The sequence below is a fragment of the Schistocerca serialis genome, chromosome 7 (genome assembly GCF_023864345.2).
Source record: "Schistocerca serialis cubense isolate TAMUIC-IGC-003099 chromosome 7, iqSchSeri2.2, whole genome shotgun sequence".
NCBI lineage: Eukaryota > Metazoa > Arthropoda > Insecta > Orthoptera > Acrididae > Schistocerca > Schistocerca serialis.
In genome coordinates this window covers 607686457-607701312 of record NC_064644.1, presented here as the reverse complement: position 1 = coordinate 607701312, position 14856 = coordinate 607686457, and the positions used below count along the sequence as shown (strand labels likewise).

Sequence of the window (14856 nt, the reverse complement as noted above, 5' to 3'; positions counted from 1 at the left end):
GCAGGTGGGCAGTGAATAAGGCTGACTGGGACTTGTTTTCCTCCATTGCCGCTATTGAGCCTCTCTCTAATGATGGCATTGATGCGGTGGTTCAATCGGTCACCACGGGCATCGTTACTGCCGCCGAATCTTCCATTCCCAGTTCTTCTGGGTCCCCTCGGCGGCGGACTGTGCCTTGGTGGTCACCTGAGATCACTGAAGTGATTAAAGATTGCCGGCGGGCGCTCCAGCGTCACAAGCGACATCCCTGCATTGAACACCTCATTACCTTCAAACGTCTGCGTGCGCAGGCCCGCCGCCTTATCCGCCAAAGCAAGCAGGAGTGCTGGGAGCGGTATGTGTCCACCATTGGCCGCCATGTCTCTCCATCGCAGGTCTGGGCCAAGATCCGACGCCTCTATGGCTATCGGACCCCTGTCAGCGTCCCTGTGCTCTCACTGAATGGAGCAGTTTGTACAGACTCCGACAAAATTGCCAACAGCTTGGCAGAGCATTTTGCTCTGAGTTCTGCTTCTTCAAATTACCCCCTGGCCTTCCGCTCCATTAAAGACGGATGGAACGTCGGAGCCTTTCTTTTCGCACCCACCATTCTGAATCCTACAATGCTCCATTCAGTGAGTGGGAATTTCACAGTGCCCTTGCCACTTGCCCTGATACTGCTCCTCGGCCAAATCGCATCCACTGTCAGATGCTGAAACACCTTTCAGTGGACTGCAAGCGACACCTCCTTGAGCTTTACAACCGTCTCTGGGTCGAGGGTGAGTTTCCATCGCAATGGCTGGAAAGCATTGTCATCCCCGTTTTGAAACCGGGCAAGAGCCCTTTGGAGGTGGACAGCTACCGCCCCATTAGCCTCACCAACGTTCTTTGCAAGCTCCTCAAACGGATGGTGAGCTGGCGCTTGAATTGGGTACTGGAGACTCGGGGCCTTCTGGCTCCGTCTCAGGGTGGGTTCCATAAAGGCCGCTCCGCCACCAACAATCTGGTGAGTCTGGAGTCGGCCATCCGTACTGCCTTTGCCCGCCGTCAGCACCTGGTCGCTGTCTTTTTCGACATGCGGAAGGCGTACGATACGATATGGCGTCATCACATACTTTCTACGCTTCATGGATGGGGTCTTCGGGGCCCTCTGCCGATTTTTATCTGAAATTTTCTGTCGTATCGTACCTTCCGCGTGCAAGTCGCGGGCTCCCATAGTTCCTCCCGAGTCCAGGAGAACGGGGTACCACAGGGATCTGTCCTCAGTGTCTGCCTGTTTTTAATTGCAATAAACGGGCTCGCTGCGGCGGTGGGAAATTCTGTCTCCGCTTCCCTGTATGCTGACGACTTCTGCCTTTACTACCGCTCTACCGGCATTGCAGCTGTTGAACGTCAGCTACAGGGCGCTATCCGCAAGGCGCAGTCTTGGGCTGTAGCGCATGGTTTTCAGTTTTCGGTTGCCAAGACCCGCGTTATGCATTTCTGCCAGCGCCGGCTCGACTTGGCACAGTGCCCGAAGGACTCAGCCCCTCCAGAGGCCTTCCGCCGCCGCTTTTATTCCATCCTGGCCAGGTATCAGGGCTCTGACATTGTTTACACTGACGGTTCGATGGTTGCTGGTCATGTCGGTTATGCGCTAACTCTAGGGGACCATTCCGAACAACGTTCCTTGCCAGCTGGCTGCAGCGTTTACACTACTGAGCTGGTCGCCATCTTTCGAGCCCTAGAGTATATCCGCTCCTGCTCAGGTGAGTCCTTCGTGATCTGTAGCGATTCCCTGAGCGGTTTACGAGCTCTCGACCAGTATTTCCCTCGTTCTCATCTGGTGATGCCTATCCAGGAGTCCCTGCATACTCTTGCCCGTTGCGGCCGCTCTGTGGTCGTTGTGTGGACCCCCGGTCATGTCAGTATCCTGGGCAATGAACATGTTGACAGTCTGGCAAAAGAGGCCAACAGGCAACCATCTCTGGATGTTGGCCTCCCAGAGACTGGTTTGCGAGCGGTCCTCCGCCGAAAAGTTTTTGCACTTTGGGACGCTGAATAGCGCGATCGGATCACGCCCAATAAACTCCGTGCCATTAGGGAGACGACGACTGTGTGGCGGTCATCCATGCGAGCCAACCGCTGGGACTCAGTCGTCCTTTGTCGGCTCCGCATTGGCCACTCCCGGCTGACACACAGTTACTTACTGTGTCGGGAGGACCCTCCTCTGTGTCGCTGCGGGCCGGCTTTGACAGTGGCCCACATTTTGTTGGCCTGCCCACCTTTTAGCTGTGGTCAGGCGGACATTTGTGCTGCCTGATACGGTCCCTGCCCTTTCAACTGATGACCCTGCTATGGCTGGCTTAGTTTTACATTTTATTCGGGCAGGGGGTTTTTATCATTTAATATGAGTGTTTATGTTTTATTTTATTGTTTTGTGTTGATTCTGGCCTTTGGCCTACGGTTTTAAACTGAGTTTTTAATGTGTTCTCGGTGGTTGGCTTTTCCTTTTTTATTCTATGATCGGCCAACCACTGCCACACTCCGTGTGATTTTAATTTATGTCTGTTCTTTGTCCGAGTTTTACTTGTCCTGTGTTGTCTGTTGTCTCTCTTATCCATTTTTTACTTTGTGTGGTAGTTTTTAAGTTTTGGAACAAGGGACCGATGACCGTTGCAGTCTGGTCCCTTTAATCCCACAAACCAACCAACCAACCAATCAGTTACTTTGCTCCCCAAATAGCAAAACTCCTTTACTACTTTAAGTGTCTAATTTCCTAATTTAATTCCCTCAGCACCACCCAACTTAATTCGACTACATTCCATTATCCTCGTTTTGCTTTTGTTGATGTTCATCTTATATCCTCCTTTCAAGACACTGTCCATTCCGTTCAACTGCTCTTCCAAGTCCTTTGCTGTCTCTGACAGAATTACAATGTCATCAGCGAACCTCAAAGTTTTTATTTCTTCCCCGTGGATTTTAATACCTACTCCGAATTTTTCTTTTGTTTCCTTCATTGCTTGCTCAATGTACAGATTGAATAGCATCGGAGAGAGGCTACAACTCTGTCTCACTCCCTTCCCAACCACTGCTTCCCTTTCATGTCCCTCGACTCTTATAACTGCCATCTGGTTTCTGTACAAATTGTAAATAGCCTTTCGCTCCCTGTATTTTACCCCTGCCACCTTCAGAATTTGAAATAGAGTATTCCAGTCAGCATTGTCAAAAGCTTTCTCTAAGTCTACAAATGCTAGAAACGTAGGTTTGCCTTTTCTTAATCTAGCTTCTAAGATAAGTTGTAGGGTCAGTATTGCCTCACGTGTTCCAATATTTGTACGGAATCCAAACTGATCTTCCCCAAGGTCGGCTTATACCAGTTTTTCCATTCGTTTGTAAAGAATTTATGTTAGTATTTTGCAGCTGTGACTTATTAAACTGATAGTTCGGTAATTTTCACATCTGTCAACACCTGCTTTCTTTGGGATTGGAATTATTATATTCTTCCTCAAGTCTGAGGGAATTTCGCCTGTCTCATACATCTTGTTCACCAGATGGTACAGTTTTGTCGGGACTGGCTCTCCCAAGGCTGTCAGTAGTTCTAATGGAATGTTGTCTACTTCTGGGGCCTTGTTACGACTTAGGTCTTTCAGTGCTCTATCAATCTCTTCATGCAGTATCATATCTCCCATTTCATCTTCATCTACATCCTCTTCCATTTCCATAAAATTGCCCTCAAGTACCTTGCCCTTGTATAGACCCTCTATATACTCCTTCCACCATTCTGCTTTCTCTTCTTTGCCTAGAACTGGGTTTCCATCTGAGCTCTTGATATTCATACAAGTGGTTCTCTTTTCTCCAAAGGTCACTTTAATTTTCCTGTAGGCAGTATCTATCTTACCCCTAGTGACACGTGCCTCTACATTCTTATATTGTCCTCTAGCCATGCCTGCTTAGCCATTTTGCACTTCCTGTCGATCTCATTTTTAAGACGTTTTATTCCTGTTTGCTTGCTTCATTTACTGCATTTTTCTATTTTCTTCTTTCATCAATTAAATTCAATATTTCTTCTGTCACCCACGGATTTCTACTAGCCCTCGTCTTTTTACCTATTTGATCCTCTGCTGCCTTCACTACTCCATCCCTCAAAGCTACCCATTCTTCTTCTACTGTATTTCTTTCCCTCATTCCTGTCAATTGTTCCCTTATGCTCTCCCTGAAACACTGTACAACCTCTCGTTTAGTCAGTTTATCCAGGTCCCATCTCCTTAAACTCCCACCTTTTTGCAGTTTCTTCAGTTTTAATCTACAGTTCATAACCAATAGATTGTGGTCAGAGTCCACATCTGCTCCTGGAAATGTCTTCCAATCTAAAACCTGGTTCCTAAATCTCTGTCTTACCATTATATAATCTATCTGAAACCTTCTAGTATCTCCAGGGTTCTCCCATGTATAGGTATTAAAATCCATGGAGAAGGAATAAAAACTTCGAGGTTCGCCGATGACTTTGTAATTCTGTCAGAGACAGCAAAGGACTTGGAAGAGCAGTTGAACGGAATGGACAGTGTCTTGAAAGGAGGGTATAAGATGAACATCAACAAAAGCAAAACAAGGATAATGGAATGTAGTCGAATTAAGTCGGGTGATGCTGAGGAATTAGATTAGGAAATGAGACACTTAAAGTAGTAAAGGAGTTTTGCTATTTGAGGAGCAAAATAACTGATGATGGTCGAAGTAGAGAGGATTATAAAATGTAGACTGGCAATGGCAAGGAAAGAATTTCTGAAGAAGAAAAATTTGTTAACATCGAGTGTAGATTTAAGTGTCAGAAAGTCGTTTCTGAAAGTATTTGTATGGAGTGTAGCCATGTATGGATGTGAAACGTGGACGATAAATAGTTTAGACAAGAAGAGAATAGAAGATTTCGAAATGTGCTGCTACAGAAGAATGATGAAGATTAGATGGGTAAATCACATAACTAATGAGGAGGTATTGAATAGAATTGGAGAGAAGAGAAATTTGTGGCACCATTTAACTAGAAGAAGCGATCGCTTGATAGGACATATTCTGAGGCATCAAGGGATCACCAATTTAGTATTGGAGGGCAGCGTGGAGAGTAAAAATCGTAGAGGGAGACCAAGAGATGAATAGACTAAGCAGATTCAGAAGGATGTAGGTACTGGGAGATGAAGAAGCTTGCACAGGATAGAGTAGCATGGAGAGCTGCATCAAACCAGTCTCAGGACTGAAGACCACGTCAACAACATGTTTCCTTCTCTTCCTTTTCCTACTATTGAATTCCAGTCACCCATGACTATTAAATTTTCGTCTCCCTTCACTATCTGAATAATTTCTTTTATCTCATCATACATTTCTTCAATTCCTTCCTCATCTGCAGAGCTAGTTGGCATATAAACTTGTTCTACTGTAGTAGGTGTGGGGTTCGTGTCTATCTTGGCCACAATAATGCGTTCACTATGCTGTTTGTAGTAGCTTACCGGCACTCCTATTTTTTTATTCATTTTTTTGTATTTATAACCCTGTACTCACCTGACCAAAAGTCTTGTTTCTCCTGCCACTGAACTTCACTAATTCCCACTATATCTGACTTTAACCTATCCATTTCCCTTTTTAAATTTTCTAACCTACCTGCCCGATTAAGGGATCTGACATTCCACGCTCCGATCCGTAGAACGCCAGGTTTCTTTCTCCTGATAACGACGTCCTCTTGAGTAGTCCCCGCCTGGAGATCCGAATGGGGGACTATTTTACCTCCAGAATATTTTACCCAAGAGGTCGCCATCATCATTTAACCATACAATAAAGCTGCATGCCTCGGGAAAAATTACGACTGTAGTTTCCCCCTTGCTTTCAGTCATTCGCAGTACCAGCATAGCAAGGCCATTTTGGTTAATGTTACAAGGCCAGGTCAGTCAATCATCCAGACTGTTGCCCCTGCAACTACTGAAAAGGCTGCTGCCCCTCTTCAGGAACCACACGTCTGTCTGGCCTCTCAACAGATACCCCTCCGTTGTGGTTGCACCTACGGTACGGCTATCTGTATCGCTGAGGCATGCAAGCCTCCCCACCAACGGCAAGGTCTATGGTTCATGGAGGATCAGTATTAGCCACTCATTCTGCAAATAATCTGAAGCTCTATATTCATAGATTAAACAGTTCTGTTTACTATGTTTCAAACAGCGGTGTTGGCAATCGACCTGTATGACAAGAAGTAATATCCTGTAAATAGGGCTCAGTATTTACAGATATACAGAAATATTTATTTGAAGAACACCATTCTAATCAAGTAAATATTAAGTACTAGCAGCAGATAAACAGCAGCAAACTAAGATAGCACTAGTTCTCGAAGTAGCAGTTTTCTTGCTAAATCGCTCAATAAATTTTGATGGTATAAGTGTGAATATCATTAAGCAGTATAATGGTAGTTTATTGTTCAGACAGTGTAGTGATTAAACTTCTATGATTTCTTTGTCATTTGTTCATTTATACCTTGACTTGTTCCACATCCCTAAAGGTTCTGCTTGACAGGATCTATGGATAATGATGAATCTGTCAACAGATAAGAGCCTGTGTTAAATTTGAAAGTCAAGTTGAGAGGCATTTTTTGTTTGTAGTTTGAGTTGCATTCTGAGAAGTGCTCAGATAGTTTAGATGAGAGTGAATCACCAATGAAAGCTATGGATGGTTCCCTCATTCATAACATTCTGTAACTGTCCTCATGAAGAACAACTTTCAGGTTTTGGAATGAGTTTTTCAATCCCAATGGGGTTGCTGCTGCTAATGTTGATGTAATGTGTGTTGTCATAGAGTGAAATTTTGTAATTGCACTATTTTGACCAAAGTATTGTGGCTTAGACTTATTTTGAGGAGTTCGAAGTCACTTACGTGCATTAAAAATGTTTCAGAGGAAGATTCAAGTCAGTTCGTGGGCAAGGATGGGGACAGTGGTGGAGGACAGTATGTCCTTAATATAAAGGAAGCCTTTACTCAGCTGACTTGGACAACTATTGAAAACACCGTTTTGGAACGCTTTGGTTCAAAAGCAGCAAGGATATTTAGGTATGTGTGTTTGACATAGGTGTTATTGGCTAAGTCACTAATTTTTTTACAAGAAGATCCCCACTTTTGAAGGTGGGGCACAGTGCATAACACAAAGCAAAACTGAGTCCACAAAGCATTCAGTAAATGTTGTCACGCAATTGCTTGTTGAAATTAGCAGTGATAGTTCAGGCCTGACCAGAATGCCCCCCCAAACACACACACACACACACACACACACACACACACACACACACACACACACACACCTTCCAACCCAACCTAAAAATGCCATGTTGAAATGTCTGCACTAGGGCAATGGACAGCCATCTTGCCTCACATATTCCCAGAACAGCAAGCTGTGGCTGGCTTCTTGTCAAGCTATACTGCTCTGCTTTCCAGTGTACCTGAGCAGTATGAAATTGAATTTAAATTCTTCCTTATTCTCAACTGTGGTAAGCTATGGGTTTCATATGTACTTGCAGGGGCTCCCGTGTAACTCCTGAATCAGAAAGGTGGACAGTGCTTACAACAAAGACAAGTCGCTCATTTTATTGAATTTGTGTATGTTGGAATAAAATTCTCACATTACCAAGGGAGTCTTTACAAATGTATTGATCCTACATTCGTAAGAGGAGGGACATTAGAAAGACAGCAAGACGTTAGAATGAGAAATAAAAAAACAATACACTGAAAATTATTTTAAAAGAAAATGGCACTACTGATGTACTAAAACAAGGTAGTCACCATACAGATTGGCCAACAACATGCCATGTCACTGACGGTTAGATTATGCTCGTTCACTGGAGATTCTGAACTGAAGATAGCAATTAAACAGGACTTGAACAGCGATATTTTGCTAGTCAAAGTTGATTCCAGTTGAGGGAGGAATAATCTGCTGGTAACATCTATACAGGTCACAGTTCTGAGTTCAACGTCATCAGAGTTCATTTTTTTCTGCTAATCCAAGGTCAACTGCTTTGCAAAAATCACTGCTTTTGAAGAAATTGCACATTAATGCCGTTCAAGGCATGAACAAATTTTTACCCATCAGAGAAGTTGGTTCAGAACATACAAAATGTATTTGGACTGTTTTAGAGATGTGGAAAGACTGACTCTTTGGTAGATGACAGTGCTGATGGAAATGAGTGAGATGGTAGAACAGACGCCTAAAGATACAACTGATGCTCAGAACAAAATCCTCTTCCATTTCATTTCTTCTCAATAGATGAGGAGCATCCTGTGCACGTGAGTGGTTGGAGGTGACCAAAAAGAAGTTGCATTTTGTGAAATCACTTTCTTGTGGTGTACCTCTTTCTACTGTGAAGTGCATGGCAGAGGGTACTTACTATTATACCACACATTAGGTTTTGTTATTGTTCCATTCATATATGGTGTGCAGGTTGGCCGACCACTGAAATGCCTCTCTGCAACCTGTAAATTTAATGTGATCTTATCTCTGTGATCCCTATGGGAGAAATAATTTTATTGCATGTTCAGAGTGGGTGGCCCATCTAGTTTTTCTTATTATGCTTTCAATGACCCCTCCACTTGAGAAAACTTAGCTTCTGCAGTATGCAGCATTGTGAGTATGCAGTTATTTGTCCTTGTGTGATATTGACGTTTGGTGTACATACGATCCAGCTAGAACCATATTACTTAAGTAATACATCTGAGGAATAAAATAAATTTAAGTGAGTACGCGTGGACCACAATGTAGCTGATAGCAGAAAACAACACAGCATGGTAAAGGACAACAAATACAGTTACACTCCTGGAAATGGAAAAAAGAACACATTGACACCGGTGTGTCAGACCCACCATACTTGCTCCGGACACTGCGAGAGGGCTGTACAAGCAATGATCACACGCACGGCACAGCGGACACACCAGGAACCGCGGTGTTGGCCGTCGAATGGCGCTAGCTGCGCAGCATTTGTGCACAGCCGCCGTCAGTGTCAGCCAGTTTGCCGTGGCATACGGAGCTCCATCACAGTCTTTAACACTGGTAGCATGCCGCGACAGCGTGGACGTGAACCGTATGTGCAGTTGACGGACTTTGAGCGAGGGCGTATAGTGGGCATGCGGGAGGCCGGGTGGACGTACCGCCGAATTGCTCAACACGTGGGGCGTGAGGTCTCCACAGTACATCGATGTTGTCGCCAGTGGTCGGCGGAAGGTGCACGTGCCCGTCGACCTGGGACCGGACCGCAGCGACGCACGGATGCACGCCAAGACCGTAGGATCCTACGCAGTGCCGTAGGGGACCGCACCGCCACTTCCCAGCAAATTAGGGACACTGTTGCTCCTGGGGTATCGGCGAGGACCATTCGCAACCGTCTCCATGAAGCTGGGCTACGGTCCCGCACACTGTTAGGCCGTCTTCCGTTCACGCCCCAACATCGTGCAGCCCGCATGTATCCCGTGCCACCCAACGTGCTCTAGAAGGTGTAAGTCAACTACCCTGGCCAGCAAGATCTCCGGATCTGTCCCCCATTGAGCATGTTTGGGACTGGATGAAGCGTCGTCTCACGCGGTCTGCACGTCCAGCACGAATGCTGGTCCAACTGAGGCGCCAGGTGGAAATGGCATGGCAAGCCGTTCCACAGCACTACATCCAGCATCTCTACGATCGTCTCCATGGGAGAATAGCAGCCTGCATTGCTGCGAAAGGTGGATATACACTGTACTAGTGCCGACATTGTGCATGCTCTGTTGCCTGTGTCTATGTGCCTGTTGTTCTGTCAGTGTGATCATGTGATGTATCTGACCCCAGGAATGTGTCAATAAAGTTTCCCCTTCCTGGGACAATGAATTCACGGTGTTCTTATTTCAATTTCCAGGAGTGTATTTTAGATTGAGTAGGAGAAAGGGAAAGGATAAAGCATATAAAGCAATTCATTTTGGAGCAATATTGTGAAATTACCTTCTGGATGTACAATGGCTTCCAACAGGTTTATTTATTTACATGCCATACCATACTTCACAAAATCAAAGAAAAAAAATTGTACTTAATGTAAAAGCACATCAGTTCTTACACTCACAAACATAAGGAATTTTAGCTACAGCTTAATTAATTAATTTTTTTACTGTACAATATTTTGCCAGTGCTACAGCCTTCGAGAGGACAAGATTGGCCATTGCTTGTACGTTAAACAATAGAGCAGAGCACACTTCTTGAGGTAACCTGTTTCTCTGATCTCTCCGACTGTTGTGCTTATTCCGAAAGTCAATAGTTTTCTATTACTTAATAAGATTAAAAATTATTTTGGTAAGATTATCATTCCTAAAGAATAGAGATGTGGAAATGTATTAATAATTGCAAAAATTGATTGGAGAAAATTTTGAAGGTAATTTATGAATCGGTGCACAATCTTGGGCGTATTCTAACTGATGCCAACATAAACAGACCTTGAATATCATTACATTCAAGGTCAACTGCTGCTTCCACTAGTGTGTGGTACCAAATAATCACAACCATTGAAATTGTCAATCTGTCTGTAAGTTCTTAAACACACGAAGCACAGTATTTTTAATACATGTAAACAAAGTTCAATAGGTGCCCCACAAGTCTGAGTCATTACCTTCACATTGATTCCATTGTGTTTTAGTCTTGAGCGTGACAATGTCTATGCACTAATGCTTCCCAGATACAGCATTAATTATTCTTGTTCGCACTGAACCTCTTGATGCAGTATCTCGGCGCCATGAACAGCTAGGAGTTGAACTTATAACTGTGCAAATAAATATTACTTTTTTAATAACCTTTTATAATACTTTTAATGAACATTTAAAATAAACACTTTTAACAATGCTGGTATGATGGATGCAAGCATACGTCTGTATGCTACCACTTCCCAAAACAGAGGGGTGAAGGTACATGAATTAATAAATTGAAGAGTGTTTTTCTTACTTTGTTTCATACAGATATTTAACAATGTGTCAAAACATTATCGTTGCCACAAAACGACCCGTTAATTTACTTTTGGCGGTGTCTTTGGTTTATAGCTCATTCAGTTTACATATAGTTTATATATTAGAAAAGAAAAGAAAGAAAAATAATGTGATTCTATACACCAACTACTTTGGAGAGTTTACTAAATAAGATTCTATGTTGTATTTTGTCATATGCAGCTGTAAGATCAACAAATGTCCCATCTGTTACATTCTTAGTCATACCTGCTCTCTGAACAGAATAAAGGCATTTTTCTCGAAAAAGTATGTCCAATCTTCTTCTTCTGTGATGTGTGTTCTAGGCAACCTGATAAGGGCAACAGATTGATGAACCATACATTGCCTGGAGATTATTGGAAAATGGAGAAAATGACCTCAACTTCAGAATTTCAAATGGACAAAAAAATTACTACAAATGAAAAGATGTCTCAAAATTGAACTTTTTGTCAAAAATTTATTTTTTATTTATTTTACAGTATTTAGATTATATCAGAAAATTTTTCCTGGAGCTGACGATCTGAACAGTGGGTAATGGAAGAAGAATAATGAACATCCCTTTTCATACAGCAGTGAGGGGAAAATTTTTGTTCACAATTAAGTTTGAATAAAATTAAGAGACCTGAGTATCTCCTGATGTATACAGTGTTCAAATGACTTCGGTAAATGCAGCCGGGTGACAACAGTTGATATTTGGACACGAGCACACCCTGTCATTTTCGAGGCATAGCGAGTAAGCAGTGCACAAGGGAATCCAAAACTTTTGCACAGCTCTTGCTTGCTGCAGTTATGCCTAGTAAACTGCAGGATGCCACGAACCTACTATGGCATAGTAGGAGGAGAGGTGATACTCCTACGTGGCGCGTCCCAGGTGGCGGATAGGGAAGTCCTCACTGGTTTCCTGGCGGACTTGAGTGAAATAAAATAGCTCTCGCGGACCACACACACCCTCTGCGGTTAACAACCGGAGTTGTAAATCGGAGCTTGCTCCAACTAAGGTTGACAACCTTCGACAGTCAAAAATCGAAAGATCTTTTAGGAAAAAAATTCCACCGTCCTGCTCAAAAAGGCAGGAAAAGGCTACATCGGATTCGGTGGGTAGTCAACTAGAAGACGGCAACGAATCGGAGCATTTGCAACCATCCAAATGCACACTAAAACACAAAAAGAAGATTAAACATGAGCAAATAAATTATATAGCAACACACAACATAAGCTCACTACTTCAGACCGGAAAACTCAAGGAGCTCACAGATGAACTAAATAAACAAAAAATTTTAATAACAGGGATCCAAGAAATGAGAAACACCACAGAGGACCCATTCGAATCACAAGGATACAGAATTTATAATGGGAAACCAGGACCGAGGGCAATGAAACAATGTCCCCAGTTTGGAACAGGGTTTTTAGTAAACATAAAAATAATAGATTCAGTAACGGATTTCCAAGCAGTATCACCAAGAATTGCGACTCTAAGCTTTAAAACAATGAATAAAACCTATACAATAATAAATGCTCATGCCCCAACAAATGAAAAAAATTGTCTAACAAAAACAAAGGAAGAGGTAGATAAATTTTGGGACCTTCTAGAACAAACTGTGAACAGAGTAAATAAAAAGAATGTAAAAATCTTATTGGGAGATTTCAACGCTCAGTTGGGAAAAGAAAGGAAATATAAACAAAAACGGCCAAAGACTTGTAGAACTCTGCAGAGAACACAACCTTATATCTAAATCACCATACTTTAAGAGGAAGCCAAGTAAACTTAAAACATGGAAACATCCAGACTGGAGGAAGGGCGAGTGGCAGCTAGACCATGTCTGTATGGACAAAAATTTTCATAAGGAGATCCACAATGTTAAAGTACTGAGAGGAGTAGACACAGGCTCAGACCATTATATGGTTAAAATTAAAATCAAATTCACACCGTTAAAGAAGAGGACCAGAAAAACTAATAAAATAAAAAGGAGGTTTGACCCACATCAGCTAATTAAAAATAATAAGTACCAACAAATAACACAAACCATCAAATTAACAGATGATCTAGAACAACTAGTGCCTAATCTTAAAAAAGAAGCAGAGAATCTAGCTCCCTTGAACCCACGAAGGAAACATGCATGGTGGACATCAGAATGTGACAAATTCCATGAAGATAGACACCAAGCACGGTTAAAGTTTCAAACACATAAAACTGAAGAAAATGCCATCAACCTAAAAAATGAAAGAAAAAAATTCACTCAAAATATTAGAAGAATCAAGAGAGGATTTCATAAAGATATTATAAAGTCTATAGAAGGTAATTATCATAAAACCAACTCCAGGAACTACTACAAAATCTTTGGGAAACAACTACAACGATATGAGGCCCCTACACTAATACTGAAAGATGAAGATGGAAGAATGACACACTGTAACAAGGAAAATGCAGAAATCATGGCAAAAGCATTTTACAAGTATGTGATGCCTGTTCTATGAAATTATAGAACTACATTGAAAATTTTCAAATATATTTGGGTCTGATCACAGATATCACATAGTTCGGTAACAACCCCCCCTCCCCCCCCCCCCCCCCCCCCAAATCCATGTCAGTTTACCAGTTGTCCCTTTTTTTCCACTGTGTGTAATAAGTACACACAGTTGTGATATTGTTGAGCTTCATTTAATCATTTTTGCAGTTTGATTGTATCACATAATGTAAAATAAAGTCATCCTTACATAACGAATAAAAAATTTGCTTAAAATTGTATTGAATTATTTCAGGTTGGTTAGAGCAAAGGAGTTCGTGGAACAAGAACAAATACAACAGTTGGTGATGATCCCAGCAAAAGAAGCTAAACTGTACACATATCGACTGTTGCAAGAAAATTTTATACAAATGCAAGAACTGCGCAAGACAATGTCTACAAATCAGCCAAATAAGACATTTTTTCTGTTTCATATAGATCTAAACCAGGTGAATAAATTGCATCAATTTGATCTTTTTCGAGGTTTGCTGCTGCAACAGGTAACAATTACTTCACATCAAGACAGGTTGAGCGCTTGTTTTGTAGAATATCTTAACAGTTAGCAAATTAATCTTTTGGAGGTGCTGCAAACAATAAATTTCGATGCTCCAGCTGTCTACACTGCAACAAGATCAGTCAAAATGCAACTTTGTGGGACATGAAATTTCGACTTTTGCAGAATAAGACATTACAAAAGCAAAAACTGTTATAGATTGACATTGAAGGGAAAATATATCTTTAGTGGAACGTAGCAACTGAAGTTTTAAAAATATGGATCAAAACTTAAAATCCATAACCAGCTTGTTGTAAGAATGGAAAATGTCTGTACACAGAATACGGACTAAAAAAGGCATTAAAGGTTTGAAAGCTCTTTCTGACCTGTTATAAGTGTTTGCAGTGACTGGTTACCCTTAAGCACTTTTGTTCATTATTTATGCTTTTTGTTCTTGAAAAACATAATTAAAATCACACTGAGGGCTAGCAGTCTGTAGTGGTCACTTCCCATCGCTGCATATGCCTTGTCAGCTAACTGCTATTTCTTTCTGTTCTTAACAAATTATCCATTCAGTGTTGTTAACATCATTGGAATATTGCACAGTAGACCTTTCCTGTCTGTGAAGAATCCTATATGTTGCCTTTACCTTTCTTTAAATTCTTGAAGAAAGTAAGTAAACATGTGAAACCTCAAGTTATTAATTATTTTAAAATCAGTCCATATTATTTTTAGAGTTGCTTTTGAGATCTCTATTTTTTAGTGGCTTGCTTTTCCTAAAGGCAAAATTCTATCATGGCTAATTGAACATGGTTTAATATTTATTGAAGTCTGGAACCTGATGGTCAATTAGGTGGAGGCTGATGTCCTTAGAGGTGTCAAAAGGTACTG

At 42.0% G+C, this 14856-nt stretch overlaps 1 protein-coding gene across 2 annotated transcripts in view; it reads left to right on the top strand.

Moving 5' to 3' along the window:
- Window positions 1-14856, top strand: part of LOC126412684 (DNA-directed RNA polymerase III subunit RPC3) — a 139881-nt gene that overhangs the window by 113631 nt on the left and 11394 nt on the right. For both annotated transcript variants that reach the window (XM_050082393.1, XM_050082392.1), the window contains exons 6-7: window positions 6885-7038; window positions 13729-13921. In XM_050082393.1, coding sequence (XP_049938350.1) covers window positions 6885-7038; window positions 13729-13921 — 347 coding nt within the window. The remainder of the gene's footprint in view (window positions 1-6884; window positions 7039-13728; window positions 13922-14856) is intronic.